Source organism: Bos indicus, chromosome 2, assembly GCF_029378745.1.
Source record: "Bos indicus isolate NIAB-ARS_2022 breed Sahiwal x Tharparkar chromosome 2, NIAB-ARS_B.indTharparkar_mat_pri_1.0, whole genome shotgun sequence".
Taxonomy (NCBI): Eukaryota; Metazoa; Chordata; class Mammalia; order Artiodactyla; family Bovidae; genus Bos; species Bos indicus.
Window position 1 is genome coordinate 124,169,701 of NC_091761.1, and position 20,824 is coordinate 124,190,524.

The 20,824-nt window shown below is 39.5% G+C and overlaps 1 protein-coding gene across 16 annotated transcripts in view; it reads right to left on the reverse strand.

The window, feature by feature from the left end:
- Positions 1–20,824, reverse strand: part of EPB41 (erythrocyte membrane protein band 4.1) — a 181,637-nt gene that overhangs the window by 6,487 nt on the left and 154,326 nt on the right. For 10 of the 16 annotated variants that reach the window (XM_070775013.1, XM_070775036.1, XM_070774969.1 and 7 more), the window contains 4 exons: positions 10,247–10,696; positions 8,985–9,113; positions 1,288–1,389; positions 83–163 (listed from right to left, as the gene is read on the reverse strand). In XM_070775013.1, coding sequence (XP_070631114.1) covers positions 83–163; positions 1,288–1,389; positions 8,985–9,113; positions 10,247–10,696 — 762 coding nt within the window. The remainder of the gene's footprint in view (positions 1–82; positions 164–1,287; positions 1,390–8,984; positions 9,114–10,246; positions 10,697–20,824) is intronic. The other 6 variants (XM_070775021.1, XM_070775018.1, XM_070775030.1 and 3 more) reach the window with 2 other exon arrangements.

A 20,824-nucleotide genomic window follows, 5' to 3' on the forward strand; every position in this document is an offset into this window, starting at 1 on the left:
TCTTGTGCAAGCCAACTCTGGTATCCATCGGTCAACCCACTGGGAAACCTTCCCACATTCAGAATCTCCTTGGCATCCCTACCTGATCGTGGTCAATATCTGCATCTCCTGTGATCACAATTCTCTTTTCAATCCGAGTCTCTGAAATCCCACCTTTTACAGTCTGCAACCAAAGAGAAAAGTTATCATGTAAGAAAGAAATAAAGAAAGGAAGGGAGGAAAGAAGGAAGGGAGGAAGGAAGGAAGAAAAGAAAAACCCAAATAGCAAAACAAATAACATCAAGCAATCAGTCTGAAAACTATACTCCAAATTTTAATCTGCTGTGGGGTACTGCATAGATAGCCTTCTCACACACTTATTCACAATTTGGACTGGATCTGCTAAAATGAGCACACCTCTGTTCCTCTGTATTGCTAAAAATTCTTAATAAGCTAAACATAATTCTTTGAGTAAATAAAACAGGTGTTTCTTTTTGCTCTTTTCCTGTATATTTTGATTATTTTCAAGAGGAAAAAACTCAGAAGACTATAAACAAAAATGTCATGCAGCTTGAAACTAAGCTCTTTGTTTTAAAACAGTTTCCTATGACTAATGTCAAAAGATCCTCAAATAATGCCCCTACTTGACATATGAGGAAATCAAGGTCCAGATACACGAAGTAACTGGCTTCCAGTCATCTGTGTGTTGATGAAGGAGTTTGGTCAGGAATCTAGATTTCTTACTTACAAGAAAATGCTTTTTCCTCTAGTGCCACTGCAAACATGGATTCTCTATAATTTTCTGGGAGTAGTTCCAATTTTAGATACTTTGTCCCTCTTGCCCCCATAAACAATAGTCTAATGATTCTAATATTTTAGCATCTGAACTAGTTCCCATGGCCTGGATCCTCGATGTGGCATAAAAATTCTTTGTGAGACCTTCTTTGTGAGACCCCCAAGTTCTGATTTTTGGCTTAGAAAATACGGTTGCTTAATAATCCCAACAAAACTTGCCTTTAAACTGACCTCCCCAGCCAGACAGAGGAAGCACTGACCAGGGAGACAGAGGAATGTGTAAAGAGAAAAACATGTGACTCTATGAGACCACTAAGGAGGTAGGGATGCTCAGGGTCTCCCTGGGTTTATTACTGGGGAAAGCACCAGGGCCTTTCCACCTGAACATGGGGAATAACTTGCCTCAGTAAGGATAAAGCTGAAAATCCTTGTTTATGGACTGGGGTTCTTGCAGAGAGGCAGGAAGCCTGGCATGCCACTTGATTTCATAAGGAATTTCTAGCTGTCTGTTACCTTGGTAATTTGAGTTGTGGTGGTGCTGCTGGTGGTCTCGGATGTGATGGTCTGAGCTGTCAGCAAAACTCCTGGGTCCAAGTCACCGTTGCTGTCATCCGTCTGCAGAAGGAGACACAACACATCAGCATGCCTCTCAGGAAGCCTTGGGGGCAGATGCTGGAGATGCAGCTTTGCTCTGCAGTTGTGCATCCTAAAGCAAACCCCCAATTCCCTTCCAGTGATCTCTTACTTAATAAATAAAAATAATCTCCTGGGAACAAAGCTCCTTCCAAAAAAGCTGGACGAGTCCAGTTTCCTCAGCATTGGGTCAGGGATAGGAGTGGATCAGAGACCGGAGGAGGCTGTGTAACCACAGATTCAAAACCAGTGACAGTAACTATGCATAAGTATACAGCATGTGACAGCTCACAAATGACTTTCAAAACTTCAGCTTTTTTTGATGCTTACATGAGTCCTATCAATATGAGTAGAAAAGGCAGAAACTTAATAGCACTCCCAGGTAAGGTGTGTGTGTGTGCGTGCTTCAGTTGTGTCCAACTCTTTGCAACCCTATGGACTGTAGCCTGCCAGGCTCCTCTGTCCCTGGGATTCTCTAGGCAAGATTTGAAGTGGGTTGCCATGCCCTCCTCTAGGGGATCTTCCCGGCCCAGGGACCTAACCCACATCTCTTATATCTCCTGCACTGGCAGGTGGGTTGTTTTTTTTTTTTACCACTAGAGGTTAAGACTCAGGCTCAGAGAAAGTGAATGGTTTGCCCAAGGACTCAAAACCAATCCTCTCTACAAATCTAGAGCTATTTACACACCACCCAAGGCAAGAAGGAAAGGTATAAACTCTTGGTTGCTAAAGCAAGGCTAGATTCTGAGTCATATGCCAGAACTTTCCAGAAAGAACCAGGAAAGGTCCCTGATGGGGTATAAGGAATCTCGGGCTATCTTCTTTGAAGATCAATATGAAAGACTGGAGCACGTGAGGTATGTTCTTTCAAGGCTAAGTAGGGGGAAATACATAGAATATCTCAATGACACTTACTGAGACCAAAACTATCATTGAAATGGGTCCTCCTCATTACAGGAGGAGTTTAAAACTATTTAAAATGCTGGGCTACACAACTAGTCTACATAGAGAACAAGGGCTGGGGCTACTTCTTGTTTCTCTGGAGCTCACTCTACTAGGACCAAGATAAATATATTATGATCAGGCTGAGAAACGACATTAGCAAAAAAGGAAAAGAAATGTTTGGCAGGAGCCAGACTCCGCCTGATGAACAGTTATCAGCAACCATTTGGGCCAGTAGCAGACTCAGAGCTGCTGACAATCCCTGACCAAGATGAAAAGAAACGAGGGGAGGAGGATGGAGGCTACCTACAGCTACACGCTTTTCAGACAGGCGAGGCCGGAACTGCCTGACACTGGCATCAAACACTGACTCAGCAGGGGATTTAGAGAACTGCAATTGTTTTCATAAAGTATCCTGCAGCAAGCAATGTGTTGGTTACTCTCTTTCTCTGCCTCTTTACAGAAGTCATTTATATTATAAGTAGAGGCCTCCAACCCTTTTGAGTAAGGACCACATTTCATTGAGCCAAAAATTTGAGGCATTGAGGGGAGGGCAGGAGGAGAGGAAGAGCATTAGGGAAGAGTCCCTGGCTGGGCTCCCTTCCAAGTAGTGAAGTGAAGTTGCTCAGTCGGGTCCGACTCTTTGCAACCCCGTGGACTGTAGCCCACCAGGCTCCTCCGTCCATGGAATTCTCCAGGCAAGAATACTGGAGTGGGTTGCCATGTCCTTCTCCAGGGGATCTTCCCGACCCAGGGATCAAACCCCGGTCTCCCGCATTGCAGGCAGACACTTTAACCTCTGAGCCACGGTGGCTCAGATAGGTAGGAATCTGGATAAAACAGAGGGAACTTGATGGTGTCATCTAAGTCTTTCACTCATGCCAGCCACCTCTTACCATATTATTGACTAGTTCACTAACACCTTCTTCAGCCCAGACCCACTGATCTACCTTAGATTCAGACTCAACTAATATTTATTGCACTCATGCTATATGCCAAGCATATAATGCAACTGTTACCTCAATCACACCTATCGATATCTGAAGTAGGTTCTATTATTACACTATATAGAAAGTTAACTTTCTGTAACTTAACTATATAGAAAGTTAAGAAAACTGAGGTCCAGAGAAGTTAAATAAACTGTCAAGGTTCTACACTAGTAAGTGTTTCAACTAGGACTGAGGGCAAAGACATCTTGTCTAAAGACTGGGGTTCGGGTCCCAGCTCAGACAGTGGATGGCTATGGGATCTTGGCAAGTCATTCTGACTTTTCTGAGTTTTAGTTTTTCTCACTTTTACAACAGGAAGTCTTGTGCTCTGCTTCTACTGTAGCTGTGAAGATCAAAAGAGATTTGAAAAATAAAAGTATGTTGTAAGTTGTTAAGAATTTGTGTCCCAATATATACACAATGGATATTACTCAACCATAAAAAAGAATGAAATAATTTTGCCATTTGCAGCAACATGGATGAACCTAGAGATTATCATACTAAGTGAAGTCAGAAGAAGACAAATATTATATGATATCGCTTATATTATGTGGAATCTTAAAAAAATGATACAAATGAACTTATTTGTATAACAGAAAAAAATAATAGACACAGCAAAAGCAAGCTTATGATTACCAAAGAGGAAAGGGTGTGTAGCAGGGAGGGATACATTAGGAGTCTGGGATTAAAATACAAACTATTATATATAGAATAGATAACCAACAAGGACTTACTGTTGGTTATCTATAACCAACAGGGAACTATATTCAATATTTTATAATAACCAATAATGGAAAAGAATCTAAAGAATGTATATATATACACACACACACACATATACACACATACACACACACACACACATATATATATAACTGAATCACTTTGCTGTATACCTGAAACACAATACTGTAAATCAAGTATATTTCAATATTTTTTATTTTAAATTTATTTATATTTCAATTAATTTATTTTTTAATTGAAGGCTACTTGCTTTACAGAATTGTGTTGGTTTCTGCCAAACATCAACATGAATCAGCCAAAGGTCAATAACATTTTTAATTAAAAAAAAAAAAGAATTTGTGTGCCAGGAGGTCTAAATCTTCTTGAAGAGCTCCTCCTCTGCTAAACCTGAGAATCTATTACCTCCACCCACCCCCTTATTCCTCCTTTTCTGTCTTGAGAAGGTAGAAGAGGGAGGAGACACTGTTAAGATTTCTGACTTATGCTCTTCCCACATGGGGCCTCTTTTCTTGCCGGTGTTTCCAAAAAGGGTTCTGTGGCTCTCACAGTTGCTTATAAAGTTAACCATTCCCTCATCCTATGACACAGCAGTTCCCCTCTTAGGTGTTTACCCAAGATAAGTGAGAACATGTGTCCACAGAAAGACTTGCACGTGAATGTTTAAAGCAGCTTTATTTATATTTCCCCCAAACTGGAATCAACTCAACTGTCCACCAAGAAATGAGAGGATAAACAAATTGTGGTATATTTGTACAACGGAATACTACTCAACGATACAAAACAGTGGACTATGGATTCATATAACGTGCGTGACTCTGAAAAAGCATCTTTAGACAGAAAAGGGTATGACTGTATACTTCCATTTATATGAAGTTCAAGAATAGGCAAAGACTGGAAAAGGCTATGAAGAAGTTTTCAGGGGTCATGGAAATGTTCTGTGTCCCCAAAATGTCTTGGTTACACACATAGACACATTTATCAAAACCAATCAAACCGAACTCTTATCACTGTGCATATCGCTGCATGTAAATATTACCTCAAGTACACATACATACGTATACATGAAAAAAGTAAAAAACCCTATTCTGGCTCCCCACCTCCTCTCACCATATCCCAAAGTGTAGGAATTATGGACCAATTGAAATAAGGTTCCCAGGTTTACTTGTCTGGCAAGATAATAAAAACAGGAGCAGAAATAATTATAGTAAATAGTAACAATAGCAAATAATTATCTGGTGCTTATCATGTGCCAGTCACTTTTTTCTACATATTACTTATACCATCTTGCACTGTGCTTTTTCATTTACCAATTTATCATGTAGATATTCCCATTAGAAGCTTAAAAAAATAACTGCAAAGAATTACCATAATTGATGTACTATATATAATTTATGTAACCCGTTCCCTATTGAGGGGCACTTGGGTGGTTTCTATGGTAGTGACAACTTAATCTGAAATGCACATTTTATGTACATTAACTTATTCATTCCTTGCAACAACCCTATGAGGTAGAACTATTATTAGCCCCATTTTACAAATGAGGAAACTGAGGCACAAAGTGATTTAGTAACTTGACTGGATACTAGTAAGTGATGAACAGGTTCAAATCCAGTAAATCCAATTTCAAAGTCAACACTTCCCCACCATACTTCACTGCCTAGTCAGTAAGAAGTAAGACAAACTATAAATTTGTCTTAAGCCTGGTTAAAGTGAAATGAAGGTAGATGTATGCAAGTGAAATTCACTCAGTTGCATCCAACTCTTTGCCACCCTGTGAACTAAAGCCTGCCAGGTTCCTCTGGCGATGGAATTTTCCAGGCAAGAATACTGGAGTGGGTAGCCTATCACTCCTCCAGGGGATCTTCCCAACCCACGAATCAAACCAGGGTCTCCTACACTGCAGGCAGATTCTTTACCAGCTGAGCTACTAGGTAGCTGGTAGCTGGTTAAAGTGTCTTAAGCCTGGTTAAAGTGAAATAAAGGAAGATACATAACAATATAATAATAGCTACCATTCTGGAATAGCCACTATGCACCAGGAAAATATTATCTTTATCTCAATAACCTTATAAAGGTATTTCTCAGAAGAGAAAGCTAAGGCTTGGAGATTGACTTGCTAAAGGTCACAAAGCTAGCAGGTGTTGGAATTAAGATCCAGGTTTCTTGAGGACTTCCCTGGTGGTCCAGTGGCTAAGACTCTGTACTCCCAGCACAGGGAGCCTGGGTTCCATCCCTGGTCAGGAAACTAGATCCCACAGGCCACAACTAAAAGTTTGCATGCCACAGCTAAAGATCTCACATGCCACAATGAAGACCAGCGCAGCTAAATAAATAAATGACTATATATATATATATATATATATTTTTTTTTTAAAGAAGATCCAAGTTTCTCTAACTCCAGGGCCCACAGGCTTTATCTTGTACATCATGGGGCCTCTGTATTTCTCTTACATGCTAGCATATTTTAAAATGAATTTTTGTATGGGATACACTCAAACCATACATGGGCTTCTGTGGGCAGAATGGCACTAACAGTTTTTTAAGTAATTTATTTTGAACCATTAAAAATTTTTTTGATATGCACATTACAAAATTTAAAATATTCAAAATGGAGATGAAATGTCAGTGTCCCTCCCACTCCTGACCACGGACTGAAGTCCCAGGCCTCTTCATCCCAGGCCATCCAGTGGTGGGTTTTTGTGTTTTTGAGCACCCACTCAAGAGACAGTATATTCACATATAAGCCTTTGTATCCATACCTATACATACAACCCTTTTCCCTCACATAAACAGCATATTATTTATACCATATTGTACTGCATTTTCTTCATTTACCAATTTATCACATAGATTATTCCCATCAGAAGCTTTTTTTAATGGTTGCACATAATTACCTTAATTGGACGTACTATAAATTGCAAACCTGCTCTCTATTGACAGACAGCTGTTTCCATGGTTTCCATGGTAGTGACGGCTTAGAGAGTTCCCTCCCATATGCAAGTGCTTCTTTCAAAACGCTCCTGGCTCACTGTGCTCAATCTTAAAGGGACGTCCTCTGCCTTCCTCTGCAGTCCCCGCCACTGCCAAGTCCTGTTCATCCGTCTCTGTCTCTCCTGACATAGCTCTTTCTTCTCGTTTCCTCAGGCTACACTTCAGTTCTTCACAAGCATCCCCCTAAACCTGCCAGAAGCCGTATCCCTGTCTCCAGGCAGCCCCTCCTTTAATAGATTCAGCACACAGCTTTAGGAACCATCTTCCAAAACCACTGCCTAAATGAGGCTACTTTATCACCACTGCCAGAAAACCTGAAGCCATGGAGCAAGTCATTATTTACCAAACTCAAATTCCACAGCTGAGACCACAAGAGGGAGAAGCCGGAAGCACACCACGTTAACTGAATGTCTATGAACACACCAAGCGCTGTCCAGACGCCACTTCACTTCATCCTTCTCCAAAACCTGCAGTGGTAGGTAGGACTATCCCCATTTTACAGGCAGGAAACAGAGGCTTAGAGATTAGTGATTTGTTTAAAGTTATCCAGCTAGTACATGGTTGAGCTGGGATATACATTCCACTTGTCTAATTGCAAAGAATGTGCTTTTAATTGGCAAGTGACACTGCTGCCCAAAGGTGGATGTCATCACCCAGCTTATGGTGATGTGAGGATTAACCGAAAGGATTTGTGTGAAACCAGCCAGCCAGAGCTCCACACGGCCGCCTCCTTCCCATCATGCAGGCTTCAGCTAAAATGTCACCTTTTCAGAGAGGATTTCCTTGACTATTCCAGGCCCAGAATAGCAACTCTTCATGTTATCGCATATTGTCTGACTCTTGATCCTATTTTAGTTCCTTTAAAGCACTTATCACTGTCTGAAATATATACATCTGGGTTTTATTGCCTGTCTCTCCAGACTGGAACGTCAGTTCAGAGAGAAGGGCCTGTGTCCACCCTGTACATTGCTTTGGCCTAATACATAAATGCTCAAATACTTGCTGCAGTAATGAATAAACAGTTCAGTTTATAGACGGAGAAGTTTTTTGCACTTTTGGTTTCTGTGAATGAAAAAGGAAATGACTCAACCTAAGCAAGACGAGTTCATTCAAATTATCAACAAGGAAGGAGAAATTTTACTAAAAGTAGGAAGTAAACAAAATTTTAAGCACTAAATTCTTATATGATTTTAAATTTAATTGTAATAAATTGATTATAAATATTTTAGCTCTTACTTCCTTACTTAGACTTCCCTGGTGGCTCAGACGGTAAAGCGTCTGCCTACAATGTGGGAGACCCAGGTTCAGCCCCTGGGTCAGGAAAATCTCCTGGAGAAGGAAATGGCACCCCACTCCAGTATTCTTGCCTGGAAAATCCCATGGTTGGAGGAGCCTGGTCCTCCATGGGGTCCATAGGGTCACAGAGTCGGACACGACTGAGCAACGTCACTTTCTTTCTCTTACTTACATTTCAGGTGTGGTGTTCAAGTACCATCTTACACAAGTTTCACAACAGAATCATGAGGTAGATACTACCACGGTGCAGGCGGGTATGGGGGGTGCAGCGGGGGCATCAGGGCTCCCAGATGCTCAACCGCTTGTTTAAGTTAATATATGGAGAAGCTGGGACCTGAGCTCAGGTTTGTTTGACCCAAAGCCCATGTTCTCAACCATCACACTGGATTGTCTTCCCTAACTGAACTCGGTGGATATAAGCCATCAGATCCAAGATAATTTTGCTTTTAATAAAGTATCTGGGGACATCTTGAGATGAGTGATCTCTTCTGAAAAGGACTGCCCCAGAAAAGCCTAGTATTATTTGCAGCAAGTGATGAGAAACCCTGTGTAGAGAGGTGATTTATCATGTTTACTGGATAGTCTCTGGTTCTGAAACATTGAACCGTGTCCCACCTGGGCAGCCTCGTACGTGATGGTCTTGGTCTCCGTGTGGACGATAGGGACGTCTTTGGTTGGAATTTCACTTTTCACAGCATTGGCAGTGTCTGAGATCGTGACGGTCTGAGTCTTCACCAGGGGAGGCTGTGAGGCAGTAAAGAAAGAGAGTTACCGGAGTCCTCTGGAGGCTGTGGCTACCTAATCTTCTGACATTGATCTGATCAAAGTGATTGCTCTGATCAAGCAAAGGGCTAGCTCAACCTCTGCCCAAGCCTTGGACACTATTCCAGTGTAGCCCTGACAAGGTGTCGAATCACCAAGGACATTAAAGAACAGCACTACTGTTCACTTTCGCAGGCTTAATGGAAAGCAATGGTATCAGACAGTTACGCGTGGTGAAACAGAACACTTCAGATGGACCTTCAGAATTTGAATATAAAACTATTTGCCAAAGAGCAATCACTTCTGTTTGTCCTTGTGACTGTACCATTAAAATTAAGGAAATCAGCCACATTTCCTCCCCTTAGTACAAATGGTACATGACATAGCACTGGCATTGGAACACATTGCCCTGCAATTCATTAACTTCTTTCAAATCAATGTCAGACATTCACTTTGGAGTTACTGAAAAGAAAACAATATTGGAAAAAGTGGAGAGAAGATAATCAGTTTTACCACCACCTGGTGATTAATCTCAGAATTTCCAGAGAATGAACTTAAGCGAAATATCAAAGGTTTCCTGTCCATCAGCTCACCTTCCCCAAGACTATAAATCACCCTGAAACTAGCATATGATTGTGGTAAAGTTAAGTGGCCATCCACCTTAGCATAGGAGATTAGTGCCTATGATCATGGAAGCTCCCGTGAGTGCGGTCAGTGGGAGTGGTGGGCTGCACTATTTGGTGCAATACATAAGCCATTATTTGGGGCCTGACTCCTCATTTAAAAAGTCAGTTACCCCTTTTAATTGATTAAGAGTATTTGAGTTTGGGGGGCAGGGTCTCAGAACACTGAAGGCCCCTCATCACAGAAGTCTCAGAAATTCGCCTCTTTACGAAGCCCGTTCTCAATCGAGGAAAAGAGTTTTGGGGGTAGTATTAATGACTCTGAATACATTTACTTGTAGTAATCAAGAACTGCAATTTTACTCTGTGATTTTTGAAAAGAGCCAAGAGGCAACTATCCTCACCACTGCCACCACCACCTCCTCCGCAGAATAGATTCTGGCCCTCTCCCAAAGTGAGTCGTTAGATCTGCATCACTGAATCAGTTACTACCTGGAAACTTCGAATGAGGGTGGGGAATTGGTTACCCACACGAGAGTCAAGAAATGATCCGTTTTGCTTTCCAAGTGGCTTTCCTGGTGCAACACGTTGCTCACTACTCTCTGCCTTTTTCTCACCAAGTTGCAGCTGGGAGGAAGCTGGTGATACTGAGGCCCGTAAGGCACTGGCCTGTTCCTCCACTCCTACACACTCCCCACTGGGACCTCTCAGCTCTTCCTTAATATCAAGAGAGCCAGCTGCCCCCAGCTCCTTCTCTTCTGTCTCCTTGCTGCTTACAGGGAGGGAGCCAAAGTCAAAGATTTTTGGAGACTCCGGTGAAGCGGTCATTTGGCTCTTACTAGGAATTACTGAACGCTTGGGGCCCTCCCATTCAGAGTCAGGGTTGGTAGATGGCCCCGTGGTCACGGCAGCCACCTCCTCGGTGCGAATGCCATTTATATTCTACAAATGAATGAACACACACAAGAGTGAGAAGATTAGGAGTAGGTGGGGAACACAGTGAACTCTGAGAATCAACAATGATTTCTAAGAGGGCTCAAAAATATTAATACTAATATAAACCAGGAATCTTAGCTCCTGAAGGTGGTCAAAAGGAAGAATTACTTGCTGTTCACTAAACATGTCAGCAGCTTAAACAATTCCAACCCCATTTTAGTCATAGTTCTACAGCATGGTTAATCTGAGAAATGATTCTGATGTGCCTCGCAGAGGAACAGTTTGTGTTAACTATGGACTTCTCTGTAAAACATACTCTTCATACTCAGAGGGGAAACTGTTCCTAAATACCTTACTCATTACTATGCACAGGACACAGGGCAATTTATGAGTCGATAAAACATAGCTGGATGAGTCTGCTCAGATTGAAAAATGTTCCATACATCTCCAAGCCATATGTATCATCATGCTGGCCCATGATGGAGAAGCTGAAATCTAGACTTTGGTTGGCAGAGATATGGAAGGTGAGTACATCCAGCACAGACAATCCAATCATGGTCAAAGAATTAACTATAATATCAGAAATAGTGAGACAATGCTTTTAAACAGAATAAACATGATTTATCAGTAGTTGAGAAGTATTTCTCCATGGATGAATGACAATGTCTCCAACTCCTGAGAGAAATAAATCCTGGAAACACAGAGTTCCCTCTTGGGCTACATGTGTCACATCAAAGGATAAACAGATCTAAAATAAGAACTTTGAAGAGAACGTGGAAGAGAAGGTAACATCGCAGTGTGTGGACCTATTCCTAATGTTTAAAGAAAAGTGCTGTGGTTGGAAGAAGAGTAGGAACTCACATAGCAGGAAAAGAACACGAAGCATGTGAGAAACGAACAATCTAACAGAAGCCAAATGTTAGGAAAACTGGCATGCGCTCACCAGAGAGCTATAAATAAGCCACGTAGGCCTGAAATTTTGGTAAAATCAGTTTACCATATTACATGCCATATAGGAAATGAACAGAAAAGCACTCTTTTAAAAAGGTGTTCCTGGAATAGACAACTTATGCTTGGACCAGCCTACACGTTTTAGTGCTGCAATCACACTATGTGTATTATATTAAAAAAAAAAAAAATCGTTGCTGCTCCTTAAGTTGTAAACCAGTCTACACTGTGATGAATATAAACCAGCGGCCTAGTAAGAGAAGAAAAGATGCACTGCACTTCAGAACTCCAGGCCAACTTTACCTCTAAGAACAGTCTAACTTAAGAGCATTTCAAAGTGGTACAAGTTGAACTCACAGTAGGTAGGTCTTTCATTGACTGATCATGAATATTACGTAGGACATGAAAAACGGGATTGAAAGATGACAAGAGAAACTGTCTTTGTCTGAAGGTATATCAGAGATATATAAACTATTCATGCTAAGCATATATGAATTTCCTCATATTTAAAGTGAGAATAATACTTGGTTTGACTCACAGGGTTCTGAAAGATCAAATACAATAGTATAGGAAAGCACTCTGTAAATTCTCAATTACCATGTAGATTCACTTAATTCAATCAACATTATCTGAGCACCAATAATAGGCTAGGGCCTGGGGGACACCAGAATGAGTTTGTTGTTACGTTTCTAACACTCTGTACTACTTTCTAAGGCACTTATCTCACCATTTCTTTCGAGTCAGACAAGCTGTTATGGAGCTGCCCAAAATAGATTCACTGGTAATAAACAGTTGGCTTTCTCAAATTGCTGTATGCTAGCTCTAATGCTGTGAACAGCATATCCAAACCCAGTCACATGGAGAGGCTTCTCCAGATAATTTTGTCACAACTGAGAAGGTTGATTAATAACCAGGAAAATGCCTAAGATAATCAAGGAAAAGCCAATTTTATACCAGTCTGACCAACTGATAATCAAACATTGCTGAGGCCAGCACCACCTGGCCCAAAGTTGCCTACTGCTGAGTAAAATTAGATAGATTGATCATTTTTTTTCCAAAGCAGGAATTGAGGAGACCAAGGGTAAAAGCTGTGGCCACAGTAATATCAATTCAACAAATATTTACTGATCACCAAATACGTATTAGTCATTGGAAATAAAGGAAAACTGATAACAGTTGGGTTGGATTACTACTTAGAGCACTCTCACATATGGTCGAATCAGCCGCTCCAGTTGGCTCCGCTGTCGAGATCTCTGGGACAACACAGCCAACTACTTACTGGACACTCTCCCAGGCATATGGGATACAATATGCCCCAAACTAAACTCATCCAGTCCACTTTAGTGTGTCCCTTATCTGCTCTTTTCTATTCCCACACTTAACGTCTCCATTCAGGCTCTTATAATGCCTCACCCAACTTACTGCTAATGCCCTAAACAAATTTTCTTTTCCTTCTTCCTTTCTCATCTCAATCCTTTCCTGAACACATCCTTTATTCTGCTGTGAAAGTGTTTATTTCTAAAAATGAAACACTGAAAATTCCATTTTTCAGCTTAAAGTCCTTCAGTGACTCTTCACCGACTTTTGGTTAACATTCAGGTCCTTTTCTAACACACAGAACATACTTTAAAATATGACTCTTCTCTCTCTCTCCAGCTTCACTCTGCTACACCTCCACACACACCCTTCTCTCGACTAACTCAAGACAATTTGCAATTCTTAGAACAGAGCATGCTTTCTTTTGCCCCTGTGCCTTTGTCAATATTGTATTGTTCCTTCTGCCTGCAAGTCCTTACTCAGCTCATGTTAGTTCTTCTGGAAGTTTTCTCCTGGATGCCTAAAGTATGTTTAGATACCGCGACTTTCATTCCCACTGTACCCTGCCATCATTGGTTTAGTCATCTGTCTTTTCCATCAGACTGAGCTCCATGGGGGATAAAAACTTCTGTAGTTCTTAGCTCTATATCTCTCTTGCACAGTTTCTGGCACATATAGATGTTCAGTAAAAACTTGCTGAAATTATACTAGATAAATTCAGGAGCCCTGAGAACTGTTTTGCCTCAAGCTATTCAAAAACTGAAAAGGCTCGTTTAGAAAGAACATAAAAAGTGGCCCCCTTGACCAGACCAGCATTCAGTGTTCTACATCAGAGGAAAACTAACGTTATGGCATGTTCACCATGTGCCAGGTACTCTAGCAAGTTTTCTCTTTTCATTTTTCACAACCTCATTATGAGGTAGTCACTATTTATATTTTATAGATGAAAAAATGGAGAGGGTAAGCAGGCGAGAGCTGGGAACTAATGGAACTAGAGTTTAACCTAACCCTAAGGTCAGTGTCTGATTCCAAAGGCCATTTCTACCCATGGCAACAGAAAGTATTTCTAGTAGGCCCAAAGGACACATCCTATTACATTCAAAACAATATACAATAACCCTGACTTTTCTTTTGGGAAGTACAAAAATTGCCCAAAGTCCTCTCAGCGGAGTCTGATCTTAGTGGCTGACACCATACTTAAGCAGATGGCTGGAAAGCCAGAAGAAGTGACTGGGGCAAAAAGAAGATATAAAATCCTTATGACATAAGACACACACAATTTGGCATCTAACATGAGTAAAGAATTTTAACTGACAGTGCTGTGCCTTTGGCTATGACCATCAGCATGGACCATTGGATTATGTAAGATTCTGCACAGCCCCATACACCAAACTGGCCTGGAAACTTTAAACAGATCTTCTGAAGGATATGTCACAAGGTTGTCTAGTTGGTTTCAAGAATATGAGAAGGAAAAATGTTAGACCAGTATTTAAGTGAGCAGGAACATTGTTTGACTGAAAACTCTGTTTTACTTAAGAAGTCAGTAGTTCCTGCTAAGTATGATAAACCAGTATTTTCTTTGGGGGAGAAAAAACTCTTGATTTTTTTTTTTTGGAATTTTTTTTTTCCTCCTAAAGGCTTTCTCTTGACAATGACTTACTCAAACAGATTATGTCACAGGATCATCAAGCCCTGAGCATGTATGTGCTTTTATGAGTTATAAATAACCTCTCTCTTGACTTAGGGATTACAGATATTATTAAAAGTGGGATATGGGTGTTTTATATGTATTTCGCTGTTATTTCATTAAATGCAAACCAGTGTCTTCCTTTTTAGGTTATTTTTGAAGGAAGGGATTTATCTATTTTATTGAAATAAGTACAGTTATGCTGACAAGACTCTCTTATCCTATAAGCATCACAGTGAAGATAAATCCTGAAATCGTTCTAAAATTTTGCTGCATAAGCAAGAGCCATATACTGTTTTTTTTTTTTTTTTCTGGAGGGTCTATGTAGTAATTCTCTCCATTTTGTCACTTGTTCCTTGCCTAGTAAAGTCCAATTTTACCTTTAGTTGGCAATGGGAAAATAGTTCCTTTCTCTGTTAAAAAAAAAAAAAAAAAGAACCTGCTATTGTCTCACTTTATCTTCGTATATATTAAAACCCTGGGTAGGCAGTTGAGGACCAAGTGAAGAACAGCTTTTTCACTGTCAACCTTGTCACATGATTCCAGGGATACATTTTGATTTCAGGACCATGATTAGATTGTTGGAATGAGGGAAGAAGGCAAAAATGCTAACTTCAAAGACTAAATCTTCCTCTTGATAATATACTATGTTTTATTTCTTATCCATTTAAGAATTATACTTTCTAATATGTGTAATTATACACATGAAAAAGACCTCAAGGTATACTAAAATATCAATAGAGGTAGGACTGCAAGTAATTTAATTTCTTTCTTTGTGTTTTTCTGTATTTCACAACCTTTTAAAAATGAATATGCATTACCTCTATAATAAAAATGCTATTAAATGATTTTTCTTATGCAAGCTTTTACACTGGTTTCATAATGAAATGATCTGTAAAACCTGAGGAGTCTGGTAAAAAAATCTATGAAGGAAGTGCTAATAAATCCTTAATATCCTCCAAGCCTTTGAAAACAGTTAAAAATAAACCTTAATGGTTTCCTAAATGAAGAAGTAGTTAATGGAAAGAATAATAAGAAATGTCAGCAACTGGTAATGGTATACAAATTCTTTTATATGGAGAATATAATATAAAACACTAGTAATTTAGTGTTTTGAGTGGGTTTTGAAAGTCAAAGTCAATGGTGATGGACTTAATCTATTTGAGTGGAAAAAATAGCTCATATTTAAAGTGTAGCTTAATTACATTTTGTTTAATGTTTTCTGATTTAGAGATGGCAGTGATATTCTCAGGCATATGAATAAAAATATGGCTGTATCTGTGAGTTGTCACAGATTTTCTGAGAATGTCTTATTAGACATCTGAAGACACATGGAAAATGATCATTCACTTGCCAAAGTCACAAAAGCACTGGGAATATAAAATATTAAAGTATCCCAAGACCTGATCTGAACATTAGCTCTAGATTAGTGATACTGACTATGGATAAACACATACTTCACATCAGAATGCTTTATATTTCTTTTGTGTGTGTGGGTTTTATTTGTTTTGGCTGAGTGCTCTATACCTCAGGTTGAAATCTTCTCTTACTAAAATTAAGTACAAGACATCAGAATGAACTGGCCAAATTCAGTAAATAGCTGTTTAATTGTCACCTCAGAAGAGAATCCTCTTTTAGGAGATTTTGAGATAAATAAAAGAAGGAAGTCATCCAATTTCCAGGGTACTTAGATTTAGCTGAATGAAGATATTAACAATGATATATACAAACAGCAGTTAAGTATGTCTGCATAATAAACTCGGAGCTATGTGGTGGTTGGGGCAATGATGAAAGCTTGGGGAGAAGGCAAACTTTAACAGAGCTGGTGAGTAAGCTTAATTACGGTGTCGTGTGTGTGTGTGCGTGCATTTTCAGGTATTATAACATGACATAAACACTGAAATAAGCCAGTCAACAATGTTATTGAGTCCACCATTAGCAGAATTAGACAGCTAACAGAACAATGTTAAAAGAAGGAAGAAAATAGAGTCACATCAGCTACAAAGCTAACTTCTAAAGAGAGCCTTGGAATCAAGGTATGCTTACGTTTTCAGAAAAATGCTTCTCCTTCATATTCTACTCAGTGGTTTCCAGGATCTATTTTTAGAATACCAATGAAAATTGTATCATCAAATATACACATGCATGTGCAGTCATTATAGACAAATTAATAAATATTGCACTTGCTGAAATCATACAGGACAAATTTTAAGAGAAGGGCAATTAGCAGGATAAGGTGACATTTTGTTTTATCAAATTGATTAAATTGAGAAGCAGGAAACATAAATGATGACTGTGAAATAATTTTCTTAGTCTGGCCAGACCAAAATACAAATTCTGTCACTAAATGCATAACTATCCTGTCTTAATCCACTTTACCAGTGCCATCTTAAAGAGTCTCTAACGCTCGCTTCCAAATCAGCAAGAGTTTCACTTTTACATAAATATACTTAGAGGCTTAAGCACAAAAAAACAGAAATACTCTTTGATGAAGAACAAATAATTATTACCGTTATAAAATGTCTTTTGGTTTGATGACATCATGTTTCTAGTTTGTTTGCGTTTGGACCCAAATCTGATTTGCCTCAGAACTGGTACTTGAAGTCTGATTTAATTACTGGGAATTTGAACTATTAATCTATCTGTTAATAATATTTCCAATAAATGTGTAAATGAAACAACTATTTTCTTCCAAACAAACTATTTTCTTCCAAACAAACTATTTTCTTCTGAATGATTTTAAAGCCAAGAACCAGATTACCCCCAAGGCCAAAAAAAGCTGTGAGACTCTCTGTCTCAACAGTAGGCAAGGCTTCTTTTCTTTTTTTCTTCTGTATTTTGGCTGCACCATGGCATGCATGATCTTAATTCCCCAACCACGGATCAAACCCATGCCCTCTGCAATGGAAGTGCAACATCTTAACTGCTGGACCACCAGGGAAGTCCCAAGGCCTCATTTCTCATGCCCATCTGCTGGTTCCTACTGACTGAAAGATCCTATTTCAGGTTCTAAGACTTTCTGTGAAATAACCTGAGGGATTTAAGGCAAGTTAAGGGCAGTCCAGGGTTAATAAATCAACTCATTAGTGGTTGGGGATCTTAAAGCACCATTTTTAATATGTAGTTTTATAAGTCACTAGAGTCTCACAAATTCCAGCCTTCTTAATTTACTTTCTGTAACTTTCATCACATTTTTACCTGGGGACTAAGTGACTTAGGGTATAGCTGTGGCATAACAGAATACCATTGAACTGAAACATCAAAGACCTGCGTTGCAGCTCTAGTTTTCTCACTTAAAAACTGCCTGTTCTTGAGCAGTCCTTGAACTGCTCTGAGACTCAGTTTTATCATAGAAAGCCAGAACACCACTATATACCTGATATGGGTATTGTGAGGGTTAACTGTGTACTGTGTTCAAAATGAAGTGCTAAGCAAATACTAGATATTATTTGTCGTTGTATTTCTCAAAATATGCCTTTTTGCAAAGAAACACAACCCAGAACTAGTCCCTATATGAGTGTTTCTTAAGTATCCAAATTAGCCAACCCTATGGATTTAACTAATCGTAAAGGAAAGCAACCCTGAATATTCACTGGAAGGACTGATGCTGAAGCTGAAGCTCTAATACTCTGGCCACCTGATGCAAAGAGCCAACTCACTGGAAAAGACCATCATGCTGGGAAAGACTGAAGGCAGGAGAAGAGGGCGACAGAGGATGAGATGGTTAGATAGCATCACTGACTCAACGGACATGAATTTGAGAAAACTCCAGGAGATAGTGAAGGACAGGGAAGCCTGGGGTGCTGCAGTCCACGGGGTCGCAAAGAGTCGGACACTACTTAGTGACCGAATAACGACACCATGGGTTTAACTGAGGCCGGTCTTCCTTGCAGCTTAGCACGGTCTGAGTCAGGTTCTCGTTATATTTTAGAGGATATCACCAGGTAGAACTTAGAAGAAAGAAACTGTGACAGAAGATAATAACTAAAACTGATACACTCTGAAGATATTTAAGTATTCCTGAGCCAAGATTCTCATGAAGAACACTGGATAGGCTGTTTTTAATAGTTTTAAGAATATTTCTGATCAGTTACAAAAAGTACTATTTTAAAGCTTCATAGATTTATTGCTGTTTCTAAGCCTAAAGTATATCTTTTTGTGTTACTACCCAGATTCTGTTTCCAGAAATTACTGAATTTTCTGTAAAAAGAGGCTCAGAGTCAGCATACTGTCTCTATAATCATTTCACCCAAAGGAACCCTAAATCTCCTACATCTGTTAAACTATCATTGGTTTTCCCATTTTCTTCCTTCTATTCTGCCGTTCAATCAAGTAAACCGAGAGTCAGAACTGACCTTAGAAATCATGCTTACTGATATGATCAAATCTGTAATGTCACCATCATCTTTGCAATGACTGTGTGGCCTGGTGAAATGCAAATGTCTCAGGGAAAGTTAATACATTAAACGTTTATCAGCTTTTCTGTATGTCTGAAAAAAAGGGGCTTGGGGGACTCGTTAGACTTACTTATACAATTTTAAAAAACAGGTTTTGATAAGGCAAAGGGAATGAGCAGAAGGTGGCAGTGGGATTGAGGGGGAGGGGTGTGCACAGACACACATACGCCCACAGAGCACATTACCCTTGCTTTGCAAACCCAGTAAGAAACGCTTTGCACTGCAAATGACCACAGAACCAGCAGGAATCGAGGTTATCTTGCTAAAGCACAGAAGGAAGATACCCAGCAGAAGAGTCCAGCTCCTGGTTCTGAACTAAAGTAAACAATAAATATTACAGTCACTTAAATGATCAAAATGTATTTAAATAACACCCCCAAAAGGTCTACAACATGCAAACTAAAAAATGTAGACTCCAATCCTGATAAAATCAGTTAATTGCGAGTGCTTTCTTTCCACATACTTCTCTCTAACAAAATATGGCAAGTTTATGTCTTAGCAAAGAATGGCTTTAAATGCCTTGGGAAAAAGCTCTAAAAAACAGAACATATGTCTTTATACATTTACTATATTATTAATAGTTATAATCTTATCCCTATTTTGAAAAATTAATAATATCAGTATTTCCCTTGGTTGTATGACAATGCTAACTTGGTGATTTTTTTTTTTAATGCTTTTAAAGGGGCACTTGCAATAAGAGATAAATCAGATGTGGTAATAGCTTCTTTTGTAAAAGCCATGTGTAAACAGCACATAAAGATGACAGGTCAAGCAGCAGTAGCCCATTCTTCAGCCAAAAAAGGAAACAAATGAAGAAAGGAGAACAGAAATCACCCAAAAGAAAAACGCCCCCTGGCCCCTCCACTCCCAAAAGCTTCATAAATAATAGGTTTGATACACTTTTGGTGGAAAACTCAGACCAACTGGCAGTTTAGAAAAGGATATTAGAATCACAAACACTCAAGATGGGGATAAACTAACAACAGAGTGACCAAGCAGCTAGCAAAAGATGATTCTAAAATTCCATCTTTCCTCTCTAGCGTGTTGTTTTTTTTTTGGCCACACCACACAGAGAACAGGGATGGAACCCGGACCCCTGACAGTGAAGCGCAGGGTCGTAACCACTGGATTGTCAGGGATTTCCCCTCTATGGTGTCATTCCTAGTCATACAATATGTTTATCTTCATCCTACATTTTCTTTCTTGTCTATATCCTCTCCTGCTCTTTTTTTTTTTTTTTAAATAAAGCTAGTGTGCTACTGGTGGTCCTTGGCTAGAAATACATCCTTGGGGTGCTCGCTAGCTTCTCCACAAAATTTGAGTCATTTTCATGGTCCACTACTATTCTGTCATATAAAAACTACATCTGGATAAAGGAGCTTATTTAGGAAGACACTGGCCTTTATTAAATTACAGTTGGTAGAACTGCCTATTGCAGGAAAATCACTCGAATGCAGCCTTTCATGAATGCCAGCAAATGGAATTTGCCAATGACAATTACCCTTCAAAAACAGTTTTTATCATTTCCTAAATAGAGCTGTTATTAGATTATCCCCAGAATAGGTGAATGCAAAAGCAAATTGCTGTAAAATATCAGTGCCTGATGCAAAATTTTAACTATTACATAATAGAAAATTTTGCCTTAACACTGCACTCACCAGCAAGGACTCCACAGATCAAATGAGGGCTCTCAAACCTGAATAGAGCTACAGAAATCAAAGTGAT